The sequence below is a fragment of the Nerophis ophidion genome, linkage group LG16 (genome assembly GCF_033978795.1).
Source record: "Nerophis ophidion isolate RoL-2023_Sa linkage group LG16, RoL_Noph_v1.0, whole genome shotgun sequence".
Taxonomy (NCBI): domain Eukaryota; kingdom Metazoa; phylum Chordata; class Actinopteri; order Syngnathiformes; family Syngnathidae; genus Nerophis; species Nerophis ophidion.
Genome location: NC_084626.1, coordinates 39144257 through 39169526, shown reverse-complemented (window position 1 = coordinate 39169526; position 25270 = coordinate 39144257). Strand labels below are relative to the sequence as shown.

Sequence of the window (25270 nt, the reverse complement as noted above, 5' to 3'; positions counted from 1 at the left end):
TGTTTTTGGTAACACTTTAGTATAGGGCAGGGGTCACCAACGCGGTGCCCACGGGCACCAGGTAGTCCGTAAGGACCAGATGAGTAGCCCGCTGGCCTGTTCTAAAAATAGCTCAAAAAGCAGCACTTACCAGTGAGCTGCCTCTATTTTTTTTCAAATTTTAGTTCTTTACTAGCAAGCTGGTCTCGCTTTGCTCGACAATTTTAATTCTAAGAGAGACAAAACTCAAATAAAATTAGAAAATCCAAGAAAATATTTTAAAGACTTGGTCTTCACTTTTTTAAATAAATTCAATAATTGTTTTACTTTGCTTCTTATAACTTTCAGAAAGACAAATTTAGAGAAAAAATACAACCTTAAAAATGATTTTAGGATTTTTAAACACATATAACTTTTTACCTTTTAAATTCCTTCCTCTTCTTTCCTGACGATTTAAATCAATGTTCAAGTAATTATTATTTTTTTATTGTAAAGAATAATAAATGCATTCTAATTTAATTCTTCATTTTAGCTTTTGTTTTTTCGACGAAGAATATTTGTGAAATATTTCTTGAAACTTATTATGATTAGAATTCAAAAAAAATATTCTGTAAATTCTAGAAAAATCTGTAGAATCAAATTTCAATCTTATTTCAAAGTCTTTTGAATTTCTTTTAAAAATGTTATTCTGGAAAATCTGGAAGAAATAATGATTTGTCTTTGTTAGAAATATAGCTTGGTCCAAAATGTTATATATTCTAACAAAGTGCAGATTGAATTTTAACCTATTTAAAACATGTCATCAAAATTATAACATTAATCTTAATCAGGAAAAATTACTAATGATGTTCCATAAATTCTATTTTTTTTTTTTTCAAAAATATTCGAATTATATCATTTTTGTCTTCATTTTTTTCGGTAAAATTTTCCTCTTTCAAACCATTCAATTAAGTGTTTTTTTCATCATTTATTTTCAACAAAAAACCTTCCGTAAAAGGAAAAAAAATGTATGACTGAGTGACAGACAGAAATACCCATTTTTTTTATACATATAGATTTATTTATTAAAGGTAAATTGCGGAAATTGGCTATTTCTGGCAATTTATTTAAGTGTGTATCAAACTGGTAGCCCTTCGCATTAATCCGTACCCAAGAAGTAGCTCTTGGTTTCAAAAAGGTTGGTGACCCCTGGTATAGGGGAACATATTCTAAGTAGGGCGGCATGGCGTAGTGGGTAGAGCGGCCGTGCCAGAAACCTGAGGCTTGCAGGTTCGTTTCCCACCTATGGACATCCAAATCGCTGCCGTTGTGTCCTTGGGCAGGACACTTCACCTTTGCCCCCGGTGCCGCTCAGACTGGTGAATGAATGATGAATGAATGATTGGTGGTGGTCGGAGGGACCGTAGGCGCTAACTGGCAGGCACGCTTCCGTCAGTCTACCCCAGGGCAGCTGTGGCTACAGATGTAGCTTACCACCACCAGGTGTGAATGAATGATGGGTTCCCACTTCTCTGTGAGCGCTTTGAGTATCTAACAATAGAAAAGCGCGATTTAAATCTAATCCATTATTATTATTAAGTAACAAAGACTTAATTTAGAATTATTTGGACACTAGGGGAACATATTCTAAGTAATAGAATATGTTAGTTATTTGGTTAGGGTTGGGGTCAGGGTTAGAGAGTTAGGGTTATAATAAGGCCATGCCGAATAAGGCATTAATTAGTACTTAATGACTAGATAAGAACCAATATGTGACTAATTTGCATGTTAATAAGCAACTAATTAATGTTTTTTTCGATTGATTAATTGATTGATTGATTGATTGATACTTTTATTAGTAGATTGCACAGTTCAGTACATATTCCGTACAATTGACCACTAAATGGTAACACCCGCATAAGTTTTCCAACTTATTTAAGTCGGGGTCCACGTTAATCAATTCATGGTACAAATATATACTATCAGCATAATACAGTCATCACACAGGTTAATCATCATAGTATATACATTCAATTATTTACATTATTTACAATCCTGGGGGTGGGATGAGGAGCTTTGGTTGATATCAGTACTTCAGTCATCAACAATTGCATCAACAGAGATGTGGACATTGAAACAGTGTAGGTCTGACTTTGTAGGATATGTACAGCCAGCAGAGAACATAGTGAGTTCAGATAGCATAAGAACAAATACAGTATATACATTAGAAGTACATTTGATTATTTACATTAGGTTATTTACAATCCAGGGAGATGGGATGTGAATGGAGGAGGGTATTAGTAAAGGTTTGAAGTTGCCAGGAGGTGTTGTTTTAGAGCGTTTTTTAAGGAATATAGAGATGCACTTACTTTTACACCTGTTGGGAGTGCATTCCATATTGTTGTGGCATAGAAGGAGAATGAGTTAAGACGTGTTAGATCGGAATCTGGGTTTAACATGGTTTGTGGAGCTCCCCCTGGTGTTGTGGTTATGGCGGTCATTTACGTTAAGGAAGTAGTTTGACATGTACTTCGGTATTAGGGAAGTGTAGCGAATTTTATAGACTGGTGAATATGTTGAATATGTTCCCCATACTAAAATGTTACCATATTTTTTTTTTTTTTACTGGTGGACAAAATCAACCGTGCATGAACATCACCTTGTTCAAACAACAAAACTAAGACAGTGCATAAACTCACAACAAATTACACACCTGCAAATCAGTCAGCTGTTGCCGTATCTGTAATATGCCAACAGGGAGAAGTTTGTATTTACATGACGAGTCGGGTGTGTTTTGATCTTTGCCGAACCCTTAGGGTTCGATCGAACCCTGGTTAAGAACCACTGTGCTAATGTCAGCCTATCCCAGCTGCACTCAGAATCAGGTTAATGTTCGACTAATGTCAGGGTAATACCAGGTTAATGATAACATACCAGAGAGCTCCTGTTCTTCAGGTTTTAGACAAATTGAAGCTGACTCAAATCCAGGCTCCGGATCTTTCTGTGTGGAGTTTGCATGTTCTCCCCATGACTGCGTGGGTTCCCTCCAGGTGCTCCGGCTTCCTCCCACTTCCAAAGACATGCACCTGGGGATAGGTTGATTGGCAACACTAAAATGGCCCTAGTGTGTGAATGTGAGTGTGAATGTTGTCTGTCTATCTGTGTTGGCCCTGCGATGAGGTGGCGACTTGTCCAGGGTGTACCCCGCCTTCCGCCCGATTGTAGCTGAGATAGGCGCCAGCGCCCCCCGCAATCCCAAAAGGGAATAAGCGGTAGAAATGGATGGATGGAAGCTGACTCAATAGTGCCTCTGCTGGTTGCTGTAATGTAGTGCACCCTATTGAGCCTCTGTTTGTTGCGTGCCTACTCATCGTTATATTCCCCATCCGCACTGCTCAGTCGATATATTGATTAGTCAGTGCCCTCTGGCAGTAGTATTTTTTTATTTAGAACAATCTTGACTTTTGCGTGGGACTGAAGTGAGAGACTCATGCTGTGTTTTATACCAAAACGTTTAGCAGCAAACTGCTCTGGTAGTCGAATCTGAGACCTTGCCTCCCACACACGTGTTTCTTCTTGTTGCGCTTCAGTGTGTCGCTATCATGGGAAAGCTTTACTTTTGTTTCACTCGAATTGGAATGTCTGTTGGGTGACAAAAGAAACCATGCAAACAAAATTAAGGCCGAAAGAATAAAGTGATAAAAATAGTACCACTAGTGAGCTGCACCACAAAGAGGATGAAAATATAAAAATACATTCTGGATTATTGTATTTTTTTTTTTAGTTGTCTTTCAGTTTGCACACATTCTTTGGATGTTTGCAAGCTGCAGTTTGTGTATGACTCTCACTGAGTTAAAGGCCTACTGAAATTAGATTTTCTTATTTAAACGGGGATAGCAGGTCCATTCTATGTGTCATACTTGATCATTTCGCGATATTGCCATATTTTTGCTGAAAGGATTTAGTAGAGAACATCGACGATAAAGTTAGCAACTTTCGGTGCTAACAGAAAAGCCCTGCCTCTACCGGAAGTCGCAGACGATGACGTCACATGTTGATGGCTCCTCACATCCTCACATTGTTTTTAATTGGAGCCTCCAACAAAAAGTGCTATTCGGACCGAGAAAACGACAATTTCCCCATTAATTTGACCGAGGATGAAAAATTTGTGTTTGAGGATATTGATAGCGACGGACTAGAAAAAGAAAAAAAAACGCGATTGCATTAGGACGGATTCCGATGTTTTTAGACACATTTACTAGGATAATTCTGGGAAATACCTTATCTTTCTATTGTGTTACTAGTGTTTTAGTGAGTTTAACAGTACCTGATAATCGGAGGGGTGTGTCCACGGGTGTCTTGACGCCAATTTCTCGGGGGAGTCGACGGCAGCATTATGGACGGCACAAGCTCAGCTTTTCTTTGATAAGAAGCAACTTTTTAACCACAATTTTCTCACCGAAACCTGCTGGTTGACATTCCGTCGTGATTCATGTTCACTTGACCGCGCTCTGATCCATAGTAAAGTTTCACCTCCAGGAATTTTTAAAAAAGAATCACCGTGTGTTTGTGTGGCTAAAGGCTAAAGCTTCCCAACTCCATCTTTCTACTTTGACTTCTCCAATATTAAGTGAACAAATTGCAAAAGATTCAGCAACACAGATCTCCAAAATACTGTGTAATTATGCGGTTAAAGCAGACGACTTTTAACTGTGTGTGTGCGCAGCCCTCATACTTCCTAAAAACCCGTGACGTCTTGCGTACACGTCATCATTACACGACATTTTCAAGACGAAACTCCCTGGAAATTTAAAATTGCAATTTAGTAAACTAAAAAGGCCGTATTGGTATGTGTTGCAATGTTAATATTTCATCATTGATATATAAACTATCAGGTGGTGGGTTTCAGTAGGCCTTTAAGTATTCTTCTTCTCACTACTCACTGCTATATTCTACATCGTGATGACAGCAAACTTTATTTAACTTGTCTCCGCACTTGAACGTATGATTAAAGCCATTTTGAAGACGTGCGCCATTTTTTCAATGGCTCCATGACACAGTTTGTGCCGTGAAAAACTTGTATGGTGAAACAGTGTCATCCCTTGGTGCTTGGCCCACAAAACATCAAAAGGTTACCATGTAACATGCCTTTTGAAAAATGCTCATTCATTTTCATTCATTTATTAGTTTATTTTAGGCAATGACATAAAAAATAAAAAAGTACAAGGTAGACAAGACGTAATGATATCAACTAATATAATGCAAAAAGTAAAGTACAGTATGTAAGCATGAAGCATGATAATATAATAAAATAAAGCCAAAGTTTTAAATAGGAAAAAATATTGTATGAAAAACAAAACATTAAAAAATCTATAATAAAAACTATAGTAGTTTAATGATTCATATGGCCCTATTTGTCGCGGCTTACCTGACACATGAAACTTGACAAATAGGGGTTTGCACTATGCACTTTAGCTGCCAGATGGCAATAAAGTGTTGAATATCTTAAAATGTGTTTTGTCGCAACTCTAACTTTGAGTGGCATTTTCCGTCATTTTCAGCAGACTGCATTGCAAAATGATTAACCCACACCTTTTCCTCTCACGGTAGATCCACCTTGGAATGGGGCTAGGGCTGCACGATTAATCCAAATCGAATCGACCTTGAGGTTTTTATTAATGCAGTAAATAACCGCAAAAGGCTGAGTTGTTTTTTTCTCCTCCGCCATCACCAGCGTTTGACTGACAGCCATATTCCCCAATCAGAATTTATGAGCCTTGCGTTTCTCTCGCTACAAATAAAAAGAAAGACATCCGACTTTGTGCATCGTTCTCAGCACCTGAGCGTGTTTGTTCAACAGTGGAAATCACTGAACAGAGTGACCCCTCTTTTCAGTCATTTACAATCTTTGTCTCGCTAACACACTCACAATACAGAGAGCCAGTGAGGAATGCTGTAAAGCAGGGGTCACCAACGCGGTGCCCGCGGGCACCAGGTAGCCCGTAAGTACCAGATGAGTAGCCCGCTGGCCTGTTCTAAAAATAGCTCAAATAGCAGCACTTAACAGTGAGCTGCCTCTATTTTTTTTAATTGTATTTATTTACTAGTAAGCTGGTCTCGCTTTGCTCGACATTTTTAATTCTAAGAGAGACAAAACTCAAATACAATTTGAAAATCCAAGAAAATATTTTAAAGACTTGGTCTTCACTTGTTTAAATAAATTCATCAGTTTTTTTAATTTGCTTCTTATAACTTTCAGAAAGACAATTTTAGAGAAAAAATACAACCATAAAAATGATTTTAGGATTTTTAAACACATTTACCTTTTTGCCTTTAAAATTCCTTCCTCCTCTTTCCTGACAATTTAAATCAATGTATAAGTATTTTTTTTTTTATTCTAAAGAATAATAAATACATTTTAATTTAATTCTTCATTTTAGCTTGTGTTTTTTCGACGAAAAATATTTGTGAAATATTTCTTCAAACTTATTATAATTAAAATTCAAAAACATTATGCTGGCAAATCTAGAAAATCTGTAAAATCAAATTTAAATCTAATTTCAAAGTGGACTTTAACCTATTTAAAACATGTCATCAAAATTCTAAAATTAATCTTAATCAGGAAAAATTACTAATGATGTTCTATAAATTATTTTTTTGATTTTTAAAAAAAGATTCGAATTAGCTAGTTTTTCTTTTCATTTTTTTCAGTTGAATTTTGAATTTTAAAGATCCGAAATTGAAGATAAACTATGTTTCAAAATTCAATTTTCATTTTTTTCATGTTTTCTCCTTTTCAATTAAGTGTTTTTTTCATCATTTATTCCCTACAAAAAACATTCCGTAAAAGGAAAAAAAAATGTACGACGGAATGACAGACAGAAATACCTATTTTTAGGTAAATTGAGCAAATTGGCCATTTCTTGCAATTTAATTAACTGTGTATCAAACTGGTAGCCCTTTGCATTAATCAGTACCCAAGAAGTAGCTCTTGGTTTCAAAAAGGTTGGTGACCCCTACTGTAAAGTAACCCAAATTCTGAGGAAAAACATCAGCTTATAAAGCCAAAGGTCCTGTTGTGGGAATTTTTCAGCTCCAAATACAAACCCCGTTTCCATATGAGTTGGGAAATTGTGTTAGATGTAAATATAAACGGAATACATCCATCCATCCATTTTCTACCGCTTATTCCCTTTTGGGGTCGCGGGGGGCGCTGGCGCCTATCTCAGCTACAATCGGGCGGAAGGCGGGGTATACCCTGGACAAGTCGCCACCTCATCGCAGGGCCAACACAGATAGACAGACAACATTCACACTCACATTCGCACACTAGGGCCAATTTAGTGTTGCCAATCAACCTATCCCCAGGTGCATGTCTTTGGAAGTGGGAGGAAGCCGGAGTACCCGGAGGGAACCCACGCATTCACGGGGAGAACATGCAAACTCCACACAGAAAGATCCCGAGCCTGGATTTGAACCCAGGATTGCAGGACCTTCGTATTGTGAGGCAGACGCACTAACCCCTCTGCCACCGTGAAGCCCCATACAATGATTTGCAAATAATTTTCAACCCATATTTAGTTGAATATGCTACAAAGACAACATATTTGATGTTCAAACTGATAAGCATTTTTTTTTTTGCAAATAATCATTAACTTTAGAATTTGATGCCAGCAACACGTGACAAAGAAGTTGGGAAAGGTGGTAATAAATGCTGATAAAGTTGAGGAATGCTCATTAAACACTTATTTGGGACATCCCACAGGTGTGCAGGCTAATTGGGAACAGGTGGGTGCCATGATTGGGTATAAAAGCAGCTTCCATGAAATGCTAAGTAATTCACAAGAAAGGATGGGGCGAGGTACACCCCTTTGTCCACAACTGCGTGAGCAAATAGTCAAACAATTTAAGAACAACGTTTCACAAAGTGCAATTGCAAAAAATTTAGGGATTTCAACATCTACGGTCCATAATATCATCAAAGGGTTCAGATAATCTGGAAAAATCACTCCACGTAAGCGGCATGGCCGGAAACCAATATTGAATGACCGTGACCTTCGACCCCTTAGACGGCACTGTATCAAAAACCGACATCAATCTCTAAAGGATATCACCTCATGGGCTCAGGAACACTTCAGAAAACCACTGTCACTAAATACAGTTGGTCGCTACATCTGTAAATGCAAATTAAAGCTCTACTATGCAAAGCGAAAGCCATTTATCAACAACATCCAGAAACGCCGCCGGCTTCTCTGGGCCCGAGATCATCTAAGATGGACTGATGCAAAGTGAAAAAGTGTTTTGTGGTCTAACAAGTCCACATTTCAAATTGTTTTTGGAAATATTCGACATTATATCATTTGGACCAAAGGGGAAGCGAACCATCCAGACTGTTATCAACGCAAAGTTCAAAAGCCAGCATCTGTAATGGTTTGGGGGTGCATTAGTGCTCAAGGCATGGGTAACTTACACATCTGTGAAGGCACCATTAATGCTGAAAGGTACATACAGATTTTGGAACAACATATGCTGCCATCTAAGCGCCGTCTTTTTCATGGACGCCCCTGCTTATTTCAGCAAAACAATGCCAAGCCACATTCAGCATGTGTTACAACAGCGTGGCTTCGTAAAAAAAAGAGTGTGGGTACTTTTCTGGCCCGCCTGCAGTCCAGACCTGTCTCCCATCGAAAATGTGTTGCGCATTATGAAGCGTAAAATACGACAGCGGAGACCCCGGACTATTGAACGACTGAAGCTCTACATAAAACAAGAATGGGAAAGAATTCCACTTTCAAAGCTTCAACAATTAGTTTCCTCAGTTCCCAAACGTTTATTGAGTGTTGTTAAAAGAAAAGGTGATGGAACACAGTGGTGAACATGCCCTTTCCCAACTACTTTGGCATGTCTTGCAGCCATGAAATCCGAAGTTAATTATTATTTTCAAAAAAAAAATAAAAAAAATTGGAGTTTGAGATCAAATATCTTGTCTTTGTAGTGCATTCAACTGAATATGGGTTGAAAAGGATTTGCAAATCATTGTATTTCGTTTATATTTACATCTAACACAATTTCATATGGAAACGGGGTTTGTACATTACCTTATTATCACTGTGTAGTTTTTATTGATTATTTCTTCATGTTAAAAACATGTCATAGGCAAAAGCTCTGAGTCCATCTGCATAAAGCCAAATATATTTTTTAGAAAATTATTGCACATTGTTGTGGCACTTTGAGACAAGAAGTAACGTGTATTTCTTCACTTGTTATTTTCGCAGTTTTATGGAGAAAATATATCAATCGCAAATTGAATCACAATCGCTATTTTGGAGAGAAAAATCGCAATTAATTTTTTTTCTCAAAATTGTGCAGAATTGTGTATTCATCTTGGAAAGTGGACTTCTACGGTATCTCCTTCCGGCAGCTTCTCCATATTTTCATAGATAAATGTTTAGATATTATTTTAAAGGTCCTTGGTAGGTGTTAGACTCATTCTGCTTCAGTATGGTGCAGACGAGCCTTTAAGTGGGAATCTTTGGACACCTCACAGTTTGATTACAATTACAATTCAGGGGCTACAAATTGATTGTAAATCAATTATTTATACATTTTAAGTATTGTATTGTATTTTACTGATATAATATATATAATTACTATTATATATTCTAGATGTATTATTCATTATTCATCCACCCGTTTCTTTTCTACCACTTTTCCCTCTTGGGTGTTTCTATTAAAATGTCTACAAGACTTATCCTGTAGCTACTACATATGCAATATTGCATCATTGTATTTTTCATAGAGGTCTTCGAGCTGCTTTTTTTCTGATCCCTCACCTAGGACCAGTTTGTCTTGGGAGACCCTACTAGGGGGCCTAAAGTCCCCTGACAACATAGCTCCTAGTTAATTGGTGTTAGCGAGTAAGACCGGATATTTTGGTGCTGATCTTTCGAGATTCAGTGTGACGTTAACCAACTAGTGTTTGGGAGACTTCTAACCTAATTTATTTGTCGCAACTCAAAGCATAACAGTTAGCCGTGAGAAAGGTCGTAATCTGAAAAACTCATAGGATGAGACACTTGTATCCTGATGTACAGTACTACTCTAATTAAGTTATGTAATATGGTATAAGAAAAGTGTCTATTTTATGTATACGTATTTTTTTTACTGTACAGCAGGGGTCACCAACCTTTTTGAAAACAAGAGCTACTTGTTGGGTACTGATTAATGCGAAGGGCTACCAGTTTGATACACACTTAAATAAATTGCCAGAAATAGCTTTATTTGCTCAATTTACCTTTAATAGATAAATCTATATACATAAAAAATGGGTATTTCTGTCTGTCATTCCGTCGTACATTTTTTTTCCTTTTTCGGAAGGTTTATTGTAGAGAATAAATGATGAAAAAAACACTTAATTGAACGGTTTAAAAGAGGAGATTATCTTCAATTTCGACTCTTTAAAATTCAAAATTCAACGGAAATTGAAATCTTTTTTAAAAAATTTACAAAAGAATTTATGGAACATCATTAGTAATTTTTCCTGATTAAGATTAAGATTAGAATTTTGATGACATGTTTTAAATAGGTTAAAATCCAATCTGCACTTTGTTAGAATATATAACAAATTGGACCAAGCTATATTTCTAACAAAGACAAATCATTATTTCTTCTAGATTTTCCAGAAGAAAAATTTTAAAAGAAATTCAAAAGACTTTGAAATAAGATTTAAATGTGATTCTACAGATTTTCTAGATTTGCCAGATTATTTTTTTTTTAATTTTAATCATAATAAATTTGAAGAATTATTTCACAAATATTCTTTGTTGAAAAAACAGAAGCTAAAATGAAGAATTAAATTAATATATATGTATTATTCTTTACAATAAAAAAAAATACATTTACTTGAACATTGATTTAAATTGTCAGGAAAGAAGAGGAAACAATTTAAAAGGTAAAAAGGTATATGTGTTTAAAAAAGAAGCAAATTAAAAAAATAAATCCATCCATCCATTTCCTACCGCTTATTCCCTTTCGGGGTCGCGGGGGGCGCTGGCGCCTATCTCAGCTACATAAATAAATGAATTTATTTAAACAAGTGAAGACCAAGTCTTTAAAATATTTTCTTGGATTTTCAAATTCTATTTGAATTTTGTCTCTCTTAGAATTAAAAATGTCGAGCAAAGCTAGACCAGATTGCTAGTAAATAAATACAATTTAAAAAAATAGAGGCAGCTCACTGGTAAGTGCTGCTATTAGAGCTATTTTTACAACAGGCCAGCGGGCGACTCATCTGGTCCTTACAGGCTACCTGGTGCCATCGGGCACCGCGTTGGTGACCCCTGCTGTACAGCTTTTGGCCACATGACAAAATTACCAGCATGGAATCTAAAAGAAAGACAGTCTAACGTTTTTAGGCATACTTTTCATTGGCTGCTAAATGAATATGTTGTTTTCCAAAGTAAGCAGGTCACATATTTGCTGGCTGAATGGAAACTCAAGGGGCTCCTTATAATTGTGCCATGTAGTTAATAACATGTGACAGCTGATTAATGGCCGCTTCTGGCTAAACTCACACAACAAATGAGTTCCATTTAAATGCTGTACTTAAAGCAACTTATGAGCAATCACCTGAATTATTTATTTTGCTACCTGTTAAACACAATCATACATTTTTTTAATGACGTATAGCTTCAGCAGGGGGGGAGGGTTCTGAACGTTTCCCTTTGAAAAGTCTGCTCTTAAGTTAAATCAACACACAGGACCTTTTTCTTATTGGCAATTAACTTGGTTCAGTGACATGAAAGGGTTTTCAAATTAAAAGAGTCTGTGATGATGGATAGGTCCAATTACTACCTTGACAATCATTTGATGATTTTGATCAGCACTACGTGTGGTTATGAAATGAAAGCAATCAAATTATTTTGGTTGCTCATTCTTCCTGTGCAGCCTCATTTTCCTAACTTTGTTTTTTAGGGAGGGCCGAAAGAAGTGATTTCAGGTAATTGGGAGCAGTGATAAAGAGAGTATTTTATTCTCTTGCATCTCCCTGCAGAAAAGAGCACATCCCTCCGGTCTGTTAGCTCAGTAGCACCACATTTCTTAAGCGTCCTCCAGCAGTGGCAGAACACAAAAAGCAATGGCACACATTATAAGAGATTTATGGTGTGATAAATACACCCTCTTTTATGGCTCTCAAAAAATCCTTTCATCGGCTTCCCAGCAGTGGTTGTGATTTATGACGAGACGCGTCTTGTCCACTCAAAGCTCGTATGTTCTGTCTCCTTCCCAGATGCAGATCTACCTTTACAACTCTGACGACTTTGACAGCCTCGGCGCCGCCATCAAGGAGAGACGCATCATTGCTGCCATGTCTGTTTTCCTTGAGGTAAGTATTAATGGCGTATTATAGAGATTATACTGCTTAAAGGCCTACTGAAACCCACTACTACCGACCACGCAGTCTGATAGTTTATATATCAATGATGAAATATTAACATTGCAACACATGCCAATACGGCCGGTTTAGTTTTCTAAATTACAATTTAAATTTTCCCGCGGAGTTTCTTGTTGGAAACGTCGCGGAATGATGACGCGTATGATGACGCGTGCACATGACGTCTCGAGTTGAAGGGGACATATTAGCGCAGCACCACTAGCAACTAAAAGTCGTCTCTTTTCATCGCGTATTCTGGACACAGTATTCTGGACATCTGTGTTTCTGAATCTTTTGCAATTTGTTCAATTAATAATGGAGACTATAAAGTACAATGCTGTTGGGGGAAAGCGGTGTATTGCAGCTGTCTTTAGCACTGAGACACAGCCGGTAATTCTTTGTTTTTAACTCAGAGCGGTCAAGCGAACATGTTTCTTTACGTCAACCATCATGTTTTTGGATGGGAAAATTGTGATATATATATCTTACCGGAGACATCATTGGATTATTCGTCAAAGTAGAAAGATGGAGATGGGAAGCTTTAGCCACACAAACACACGGTCTTTCCTTGTTTAAAATTCCCAGAGGGGAAGCTTTACTATGTATCAGAGCGGTCAAGCAAACATGTGTCCCGACCACTTGTCAAACGGCAGGATTCGGTGAGAAAATTGTGGTCGCCTCTTACCGGAGATCTTTGGAGCTTGCACTGTCCATACAGCTGCCGTGACTTCCCTCAGACACTGGCGTCAACACACTCGTGGACACACCCCTCCGACTATCAGGTACTATTTAATCTCACTAAAACACTAGCAACACAATAGAAAGAAAAGGTATTTCCCAGAATAATCCTAGTAAATGTGTCTAAAAACATCTGAATCGCTCACAATGTAATCGCCTTTTTTTTTTAACTTTTTTTTTCTTTTTCTTTTTTTTTCTTTTTCTTTTTTTTTCTAGCCCTTCGCTATCAAAATCCTCAGCCACGAATCTTTCATCCTCGCTCAAATTAATGGAGAAATTGTCGTTTTCTCGGTCCAAATAGCTCTTTTTGTTGGAGGCTCCCATTATAAACAATGTGAGGACGTGAGGAGCCCTCACACGGGTGACGTCATCGTCTGCTACTTTCGGTAAAGGCCAGGCTTTTTTTTATTAGCAACCAAAAGTTGCAAACTTTATCTTCGATGCGCTCTACTAAATCCTTTCAGCAAAAATATGGCAATATCGCTAAATAATCAAGTATGACACATAGAATGGACCTGCTATCCCCGTTTAAATAATTTCAGTAGGCCTTTAATCCACCCGAAATGTCCAATGTTTTAACTCGCAGAGGGTTTTTATATGGTCCACGGAAAATTAGTAATATTACTTAAAGGTCACATTATTTCTTTTTTCTTGCATTAAACCATTTCATTGTGGTCTACATAACATGTAATGGTGGGTCTCTGGTCAAAATTTTGCATAGATTATGTTTTAAAGACCTTCTTCTCACCTACTCAGTGGCCTACCTACTCAGTGGCCTAGTGGTTAGAGTGTCCGCCCTGGGATCAAATCCCGGCCGAGTCATACCAAAGACTATAAAAATGGGACCCATTACCTCCCTGCTTGGCACTCAGCATTGAGGGTTGGAATTGGGGGTTGAATCACCATAAATGATTACCGGGCGCGGCACTGCTGCTGCTCACTGCTCCCCTCACCTCCCAGGGGGTGATCAAGGGAATGGGTCAAATGCAGAGGACAAATTTCACCACACCTGGTGTGTGTGTGACAATCATTGGTACTTTAACTTTAACTTCTTCGTCTTCTGCGTCTTATCCCCATCAGCCATATTCTAGTTTTTGACTGATACGAGTTAGAACTATATGCTACTTTGTGTTAGAAATGGGAACAGCGGAGGATCCATGTGCATGTACGAGCCAGTCTGCCCCACAACAAGAGGATATAGAAAATTATCAATCACAATTTATTTATATAGCCATTCATCACGAGTGCCTCAAAGGCCTTTCCAAACCACAACAACATCCTCCTTATCTGAAACCACATGCAGGCAAGGACAAATAAATCTTGGGAAGGGGTTGCAGATGTGGGGACGCCCCTTCTGGGTGACAGGATGCAAAGGATGCCGAGTGGGTACAGTTATTGAATTGTTATATTAATGGATAATTTAAGAGTCTAATCCATCGGGAAGCCAACAGAGGGTCATACAGGGATCTTCTTCCATTATTATTTAGTTGTGAAGTAAAACGTCACCCTCTCTGCATGGAAGAGTGGTCCACCCCAGTTCACGACTTTCAACAACTAGAACCTCCTCCAGACTGGCACCTCTACAAAAATAATCCGTGACATCCTGGTTCTCCTCTCCATGCAGCATAGGGGGAGGAAATTAGAAAAGAAAAGCGGGATATATTCAAAAGCTAGAAAATAAAAATATTTTATAAGGTAGGACATAAATGCTTCTACTGAGGTAGCATCTCTAACATTTGCCATTAGGGCATAGGAGTAGGCGTATTCTCAGTGGCCTAGTGGTTAGAGCAGGGGTCACCAACGCAGTGCCCGTGGGCACCAGGTCATCCGTAAGGACCAGATGACCTGGTGCCCACAGGTCATCTGGTCATCTAAAAATAGCTCAAATAGCAGGATTTACCAGTGAGCTGCCTCTATTTTTTAAATTGTATTTATTTACTAGCAAGCTGGTCTCGCTTTGCTCAACATTTTTAATTCTAAGAGAGACAAAACTCAGATAGAATTTGAAAATCCAAGAAAATATTTTAAAGACTTGGTCTTACCTTGTTTAAATAAATTCATTTATTTTTTTACTTTGCTTCTTATAACTTTCAGAAAGACAATTTTAGAGAAAAATACAACCTTAAAAATGATTTTATGATTTTTAAACACATATACCTTTTTACCTTTTAAATTCCTTCCTCTTCTTTCCTGACAATTTAAATCAATGTTCAAGTAATTTTTTTATTTTCTATTGTAAAGAATAATAAATACATTTTAATTTAATTCTTCATTTTCGCGTCTGGTTTTTCGACGAAGAATATTTGTGAAATATTTCTTCAAACTTATGATTAAAATTCAAAAGAAATATTCTGACAAATGTAGAAAATATGTAGAATCAAATTTTTATCCTATTTTAAAGTCCTTTGAATTTCTTTTAAAATTTTTGTTCTGGAAAATCTAGAAGAAATAATGATTTGTCTTTGTTAGAAATATAGCTTGGTCCAATTTGTTATATATTCTAACAAAATGCATATTGGATTTTAACCTATTTAAAACATGTCATCAAAATTTTTAAATTAATCTTAATCAGGAAAAATTACTAATGATGTTCCATAAATCCTTTTTTAAATTTTTTCAAAAAGATTCGAATTAGCTAATTTTTCTCTTCTTTTTTTCGGTTGAATATTGAATTCTAAAGAGTCGAAATTGAAGATAAACAACATTTAATTTTCCAGTTTTTTCCTCTTATAAATCATTCAATTAAGTGTTTTTTTCATCATTTATTCTCTACAAAAAACCTTCCGTAAAAGGAAAAAAAATGTACGACGGAATGACAGACAGAAATACCAATTTTTTTATATATATATATATATATATATATATATATATATATATATATATATATATATATATATATATATATTTATTCATTAAAGGTAAATTTAGCAAATTGGCTATTTCTGGCAATTTATTTAAGTGTGTATCAAACTGGTAGCCCTTCGCATTAATCAGTACCCAAGAAGTAGCTCTTGGTTTCAAAAAGGTTGGTGACCCCTGAGATCGGTAGGTCGTGAGTTCAAATCCCGGCCTAATCATACCAAAGACTATAAAAATGGGACCCATTACCTCCCTGCTTGGCACTCAGCATTAAGGGTTGGAATTGGGGGTTAAATCACCATAAATGATTCCGGGGGCGGCACTGCTGCTGCCCACTGCTCCCCTCACCTCCCAGGGGGTGATCAAGGGTGATGGGTCAAATGCAGAGAATAATTCCGCCACATCTAGTATGTGTGTGACAATCATTGGTACTTTAACTTTAACTTTAATTGGAGCCCAAATAGAAAACACTCTAAAGCCTGCAGACTTTTTGCAGGGGCTCCTGGAGTCACTAATAAGGCGGCGTTCTTGGAACGCAAATTTCTGGACAGAACATAAGGTACAATACAATCCGCAAGATAAGATGACGCCAGACCGTTTGATATTTTGTACGCAAGTAATACAACCTCGATATTGCACCTGAAGTGCAGGTGGGTCATCATAGGTGTAATATGATCTAACTTTCTTGTCCTAGTCAAAAGTCTGGCTGCATTTTGTACCCACTCTGAGACCTGAAAATAAAATCCTAAGAAATAACTTATTGACTCCAATGTCAGACTATAGTGATGTACTCACGCAAAGCTCCTCAGGTAAAACTTTACCTTATATGGAGATATCCACTGATGTCATAGTTGGGGAAGAACGTCACCAATTAGGAGAATTCCAAATGGCTCGTTTAGAGGACGACGTATGAGAGTAGGCAAGATTGTTTTATAAATATCTGTAATACCTCCATGGTTTGAGTTCACATTTTTAAGGCCCCTGCATAACCCAAATACACAAAAACAGTCACCAATAGGTAGGAAAAAAAGGTTTTGCATAATATGTCCCATTTAAATTATTAAAATAAGTTATTTAAATAATCATTGATATATTTTTAGTTACTATTTCCTATGTTGTACACTAATTTTAGTTCACATTTATTCAACTTATCTTGAATGATAGTTTGTGTGTGTTTGACAACAACAAAAGGTGAACATTGTAAAAAGGTTGTAATGATGATAAAATGTTTCAATGTAAGCTTATATATGCTAAACTCTGACAATGTTGGCGTTGTATTATCCATCTATCCATTTTCTACCGCTTATTCCCTTTCGGGGTCACGGGGGGCGCTGGCGCCTATCTCAGCTACAATCGGGCGGAAGGCGGCGTACACCCTGGACAAGTCGCCACCTCATCGCAGGGCCAACACAGATAGACAGACAACATTCACACTCACATTCACACACTAGGGCCAATTTAGTGTTGCCAATCAACCTATCCCCAGGGGCATGTCTTTGGAAGTGGGAGGAAGCCGGAGTACCCGGAGGGAACCCACGCATTCACGGGGAGAACATGTAAACTCCACACAGAAAGATCCCGAGCCTGGATTTGAACCCAGGACTGCAGGACCTTCGTATTGTGAGGCAGACGCACTAACCCCTCTGCCACCGTGAAGCCCGCGTTGTATTATTGGACATCAAATTAATGTAATTTGTCGTAATGTCCTGATCCAACTTTTTAATTTTCTATATGATACCGATATTGGAGCCTTGAGCATTCGCTGATACCATATTCGCTGATACCATATTCATCTGATACAATATCCGCAGGAATCATAGATACTTGCATTACTTTGTAGTGTGGAATGTTAGAAAAAGTTTGTTCAAGTGAAATTAGTCAAACAGAGAACAATTATAGGTATGAAAACACTAACCTATTTATTATTAACCGCCTGTAATGGACTTTTGCTCTCTTTAAGTTGAAGTGGAGTGGCAATTGTTTTTTTTTTTAATGACACCTAGTGGTCACAATATTTTATTACGTTAAAGGCCTACTGAAACCCACTACTACCGACCACGCAGTCTGATAGTTTATATATCAATGATGAAATATTAACATTGCAACACATGCCAATACGTCCGGTTTAGTTTACTAAATTACTATTTTAAATTTCCCGCAAAGTTTCTTGTTGAAAACATCGCGGAACAATGACGCGTGCGCGTGACGTCCCAGGTTGCAGGCGACATATTAGCGCAGCACCATTTGCGGCTAAAAGTCGTCTCTTTTCATCGCGCAATTACACAGTATTCTGGACATCTGTGTTGCTGAATCTTTTGCAATTTGTTCAATTAATAATGGAGAAGTCAAAGTAGAAAGATGGAGGTAGGAAGATTTAGCCTTTAGCCACACAAACACACGGTGTTTCATTGTTTAAAATTCCGGGAGATGAAGCTTTACTATGGATCAGAGCGATCAAGCGAACATGGTTCCCGACCACTTGTCAACAGGCAGGTTTCGGTGAGAAAATTTGTGGTAAAAAGTCGCCTCTTACCGGAGATCAGCTGAGCTTGCGCCGTCCATGCAGCTGCCGTCGACTTCCCTCAGAGACTGGCGACAAGACACAACCGTGGACACACCCTTTCGACTATCAGGTACTATTTAATCTCACTAAAACACTAGCAACACAATAGAAAGATAAGGGATTTCCCAGAATTATCCTAGTAAATGTGTCTAAAAACATCTTAATCTGTCCCAATGCAATCGCCTTTTTTTTTAACTTTTTTTTTTTTTTTTCTAGCCCTTCGCTATCAATATCATCATCCACAAATCTTTCATCCCCGCTCAAATTAATGGGGAAATTGTCGTTTTCTCGGTCCGAATAGCTCTTTCTGCTGGAGGCTCCCATCATAAACAATGTGAGGACATGAGGAGCCCTCACCCATGTGACATCATCGTCTGCGACTTCCGGTAAAGGCAAGGCTTTTTCATTAGCGACCAAAATTTGCGAACTTTATCGTCGATGTTCTCTACTAAATACTTTTAGCAAAAATATGGCAACATCGCGAAATGATCAAGTATGACACATAGAATGGACCTGCTATCCCTGTTTAAATAGGAAAATCTCATTTCAGTAGGCCTTTAAGCTCATGATGCAGCAAGTTGAATGATTTGGACACGTTTGTTACTAGCTACTTTCTAACACGCTTCTGGCTTAGAGACTTTGTATGTGTAAGTAATATGCAACTATGATTATTTGTTTGTTGTTTATATTGACAAATGTGCTGTTTTAAAATTTTGTTGGAATATTATTACGTATATCTATCTTGTGTGCTTAGGTGTGATTGCCTGCTCCTAGTAGCCTATAGCTGACTATGTTTACCTTTTGAGAATGACTTGACTAAGATAGAAGAAAAGACCAAACTTGTGTGCTTATTGGAGGACATTTAAATGTTAACTGGCTGTCCAGCTTTAAAAGGGAACCAAACTTTATTTGGAATGTTGCCTATCGTTTACCATCCTTATGTAAGACAAGCACATATTTTTTTTATGCATTATACATATAAATTAAATGCGATCAAAAGTCTGCTTACAATAGAGCCCATGAGAGCCGCTTTATTCTGCCTAGAAAGCGCTTTAAAAAACATCCAAACATCTCCATCAATGTTTTATATGCACACTGTAAGTACCGTATTTCCTTGAATAGCCGCCGGGCATGTAATATGCGCCTGCCTTGAATTACTGCCAGGTCGAACTCGCTTCCCAAATTTATTAGCGGATGCTTACTTTTACCACCGGGTCAAAGTCGTGACATCACGAGTGATGCTTCCCCTGTCATCATTTCCAAAATGGCTGAGTTTTTTTTTTTTGTTGCTTATACCATGTGTAAACCAGGGGTCTTGTTCCACAGCCATACAGATCACGCTGATGGTTGTGATTTAAAACAACTTTAAAACTCTTACTAATATGCGCCACACTCTATGAACCCACACCAAACACATTTCTGGAGAACATTGGCTCTGTAACACATTATAAACGCAACCCAGAATTCCAATGCATCCATGACTCTTGGCTATATTATACACCCCGCTAGCACCAAACCCCGCCCCACTCCCCCCACCCCTCTTCGTGCGTCGGTTGAGGTGGGCAAGGTTGGGGGCGCGTGTATAATATAGCCAAGAGTCATGGATGCATTGGAATTCTGGGTAATTCTTATGTTCCGTTTATAATGTGTTACAGAGCCAATGTTCTCCAGAAATGTGTTTGGTGTGGGTTCACAGAGCGTGGCACATATTACTAAGAGTGTTAAAGTTGTTTATATCACAACCATCAGTGTAAAGGGTATGGCTGTTGACAAAGTTTGCATTGCAATCTCGTATGAGAAGCAGCGATATGCATGTGTCCGAAAGGCAAGCTGATAGCATGGTGTAAAGGTGGGCGCAATGACATGTTGTAGAGCAGTGGTCCCCAACCACCAGGCCGCGGAATATTTTTTTTTTTTTTTTTAATCACACTATTTTAAACTGCATGCCATTGGTAAGCGCAGGGGTGAGAGGAGGTTTTAAAATTATTAGCGCCTGCTTACTTTTTACCACATGCCTTGAATATGTGCAGGAGTGAGTGAGGTTTTAAATTAATTAGCGCCCGGCGGCTATTCAAGGATATACAGTATATATGTAATATAGTAACAATCACATTCATAATAAGGTCATATTTATGCATTTTTCTCGTTTTAAGCATACGCGGCGCATTAATTTTAAAAACGCATCACGACTTCGCTTTTTTTTTTACATAGATAATTAATACAGACTGCAGACATTATGAGAGCCAACAAACATAATAAAACATCACTCACTCAACAATGTCTGCTGTCATTATGATGCCGACTGTTAGGATGATTATATATTCCCATTTAGATGAAGCGTGTCTCATAGTCCTCGCGAAGAAAAAAAAGGGGGTGGAACCAGGCGTCTTTTCGTGTCTTTCTCGCCATTTCTGAGTCTAATTTTGATGCCAATGTTGGCAATTTTTTCAGATCATGTCCTCATCCTTCTGCTGTCCAGGTGCGAGATATTATTTATTTATCTAGGATAAACTTCCACCAGCTGAGAGGCGATGAAGCAGCTCACCAGTCGAGGATGTCAATATAAGAGCAACAAGCTGTTTCTCTCTGTGACAATTTGATGCTAAGAAATTGTTTGTCTGAGTTAAAAACATCACTAATACTTGGTTAAAATTCAGGTCACACAATTTAAATTGGAGCTCTTTGGATGTTTTTAAGGGCTGTATGGGCGGAATAGAGAACATTCCTTATGCTCTCTTGTAAGCAGATTTTGATTTACGTTTATTTACGAATTAGAATGCATTAAAAAAATTACATCTGTCATCTTGTCTCTCAAAAAAAAGTGCAGTTCCTCTTTAAAACATGCTAGAGGACTGCTTGTATCGAACATGATATTACACGTTTTACCTTTGGGATCTAATAATTACAATCTTTTTTAAAGTACATGTTAGCGATACTTGCACAACTACATCTAATGCAACCGAAAACCACACAATACCTTTGTCTTTTTGGGGACCCAAAGTGAAGCTTTGAATAAACAACACACCATCACTCTGCTTGTATAAGGCCAAGCGTTTCATATTGGCGATCAGGACAATAAAGCCCAAAATAACTTTCAACTCTCAACAAATTATCCTTCTGCAATACACTTAAGATCCAGTTGCCCCTGATGCTGCGTCATCAGCAGGTGAATGTGGTAATAGTGTCAAATTGTGTTGAGTACCTTGAAGGTAGAAAAACATTATACAATTATAAACCAATTACAGTTTTGCCGTTTTTATGAAGGAATACTAATCAACTGGAAAAATGAAGGGTGAGAATAAATGTGATAATTAGCCCTGAAACTTTTTTTTTGCAAAACAATACAGCAGAAAGTAGTACAAACAACTACAGTTGTTGTATAAAATAAAATAATAATACTGTAAATATTTTACTCTTTCAACATACTGAAGAGGACTTTACATTCCTTTTTAGTTAGTTCTAATTGGAGTCTTTTTGTCTTATTAGACCCAACATTAACAACAAGCCGAGTTACCAAAGAGGGAAGGCTGTCCATAATGCTGAGATGGCAGCAAGTACTGTAATGGCGTTAGAAAAGCAAATATTACTGGTTATGTCACCCAGAATCAGTAGTGGAGGAGAAGAGTGGTTACATTTTCAGCAATACGCTAATTGTGTTACTGCCATAAACAATCGGAGCAGGTTCAGGCATGTGCAAGAAGCTGAGCTGTGTCTAAATAAGTACTGTACTTTTCCGTCCATCAGGCGCACTTAAAATCCTTTCATTTTCTCAAAAATCGACAGTGCGCATATTAACCCGGTGCACCTACTATATGTATTGATTCTGGTTGTGCTTACCGAACTCAAACCAGTTTTATCTGGTACAAGGTGTTATGATAAATGTCACCATTAGATAGCAGTCACACGTAAGAGATAGATATGCACTGTAAGTTGAAGCCTGTTCAATAAATGATGCTAGCAAATACCCCGTAAGCAAGCAACACCAAAACGTTAATGTTTCATTGAGGATAAAGAACATTACATACGGCGCTCAAAAAATCTCTTAAGAATGTTTTAGTTCTACTTGGGAAGCTACGAAGCCACACAGCTTGATGGAACGCACAGCATTATGGCTTCCGTAGTTAGACGTACAATGCTTCAACATATGGGTATCATTATGGTCTGTGTATAAGGACCCCAAAATGGTACCTATAAGGAGACAGAGACTACTGTATGTCTACGCTGCAGGCCAAATTGGCCCAAATCTGATTTTTTGTTACTGCATGTAAAATGTGATCTTTTTCAGACTTCAGTATAAACACGCACAGGCCCCAATCTGGCCCCGATGCCACTTGCCTGCGAAGTTTGTTAAAGTGAAAACTAAGGAAGCTGACTTATAAATGAACAAGGAAGTCGCTACTACTACTACAAAATATAATACATACCGCCACATCTTAAAAATGAGTTGGGTTTTTTACGTGAAAACAAATTAAAGTAGTATAAAATATGAATAAATATATAAAGTGGGGCAAAAAAGTATTTAGTCAGCCACCGATTGTGCAAGTTCTCCCACTTAAAATGGTGACAGTGCACATAGGTGCACTTCAACGCAGAGAGACAGAATGTGAAAAAAATATCCAGGAATTCACATTGTAGGAATTTTAAATAATTTTATTTGTAAATTATGGTGGAAAGTAAGTATTTGGTCAACCATTCAAAGCTCTCACTGATGGAAGGAGGTTTTGGCTCAAAATCTTACGATACATGGCCCCATTCATTCTTTCCTTAACACGGATCAATCGTCCTGTCCCCTTAGCAGAAAAACAGCCCCAAAGCATGATGTTTCCACCCCCGTGCTTCACAGTAGGTTCGGTGTTCTTGGGATGCAACTCAGTATTCTTCTTCCTCCAAACACGACGAGTTGAGTTTATACCAAAAAGTTCTATTTTGGTTTCAACTGACTACGTGACATTCTCCCAATCCTCTGCTGTATCATCCATGTGCTCTCTGGCAAACTTCAGACGGGCCTGGACATGCACTGGCTTAAGCAGGGGGACACGTCTGGCACTGCTGGATATGATTTCCTGTCGGCGTAGTGTGTTACTGATGGTAACATTTGTTACTTTGGTCCCAGCTCTCTATAGGTCATTCACCAGGTCCCCCCGTGCGGTACTGGGATTTTTGCTCACCGTTCTCATGATCATTTTGACCCCACGGGATGAGATCTTGCAAGGAGCCCCAGATCGAGGGATATTATCAGTGGTGTTGTATGTCTTCCATCTTCTGATAATTGCTCCCACAGTTGATTTTTTCACACCAAGCTGCTTGCCTATTGTAGATTCACTCTTCCCAGTCTGGTGCAGGTCTACAATTCTTTTCCTGGTGTCCTTCGACGGCTCTTTGGTCTTGGCCATAGTTGAGTTTGGTTTCTGACTGTTTGAGGCTGTGGACAGGTGTCTTTTATACAGATAACGAGTTCAAACAAGTGCCATTAATACAGGTAACGAGTGGAGGACAGAAGAGCTCCTTAAAGAAGAAGTTACAGGTCTGTGAGAGCCAGAGATCCTCCTTGTTTGAAGTAACCAAATACTTATTTTCCACCATAATTTACAAATAAATTATTTAAAATTTATACAATATGAATTCCTGGATTTATTTTTCACATTCTGTCTTTCACAGTTGAAGTGTACCTATGATGAAAATTACAGACCTCTGTCATCATTTTAAGTGGGAGAACTTACACAATCGGTGGCTGACTAAATACTTTTTTGCCCCACTGTATAGTGTAATATATTTGGGAAGGTTTTAATGTTTTTATGGCTGTCAAGTAGAGGCAATACGGACATCAGTGTGGATCTGTGTTAGTTTTATCTTTCAACTCATTTACATAAACAACTTACACAATGTACGTAGCTTGTAACAAATTTCGCTACAACCTCAACGATTGCTATTCCTTCACAATCAAAATGTATATTCATATATTACATATATATGAATATGAATGTTATTTGCCTACTATTAAATAGTGAAGTGCCATCCATCCATCCATTTTCTACCGCTTATTCCCTTACGGGGTCGCGGGGGGCGCTGGCGCCTATCGCAGCTACAATCGGGCGGAAAGCGGGGTACACCCTGGACAAGTCGCCACCTCATCGCAGGGCGAACACAGACAGACAAACAACATTCACACTCACATTCACACACTAGGGCCAAATTAGTGTTGCCAATCAACCTATCCCCAGGTGCATGTCTTTGGAAGTGGGAGGAAGCCGGAGTACCCGGAGGGAATAGTGAAGTGAAGGTAATTATATTTATGTAGCGCTTTTCTTTTCTGATATAAATCGCTTTACTTAGTGAAACCCATTATCCACATATTTAAGTTACATTTAACCAGTGTGGGTGGCACTGGGAGCTGGTGGGTAAAGTGGGCATTCTGAAGAGACGTCCAGAAAATTGCTTGAAGAGGGTCTGTAAAACATAATCTATGCAAAATTTTGACCAAATGATCACCACTGCATGTTATGTAGACCACAAGGAAGTGTACTCCATCCATCCATTTTCTACCACTTGTCCCTTTTTTGGGATGGCGGGGGGTCGCTGGAGCCTATCTTAGCTGCATTCGAGCAGAAGACGGCGTACATCATGGACAAGTCGCCATCTCATCACAGGGCCAACACAGACAGGCAGACAACATCCACAGTGGAAGAGGGGTTAGTGCGTCTGCCTCACAATACGAAGGT

General features: G+C 38.1%; 1 protein-coding gene across 1 annotated transcript in view; it reads left to right on the top strand.

The window, feature by feature from the left end:
• LOC133535390 (receptor-type tyrosine-protein phosphatase gamma-like) overlaps positions 1–25270 on the top strand; it is a 470092-nt gene that overhangs the window by 333009 nt on the left and 111813 nt on the right. The window contains exon 5 of the mRNA XM_061875204.1: positions 12248–12343. Within this exon, the coding sequence (XP_061731188.1) occupies positions 12248–12343 (96 nt within the window). The remainder of the gene's footprint in view (positions 1–12247; positions 12344–25270) is intronic.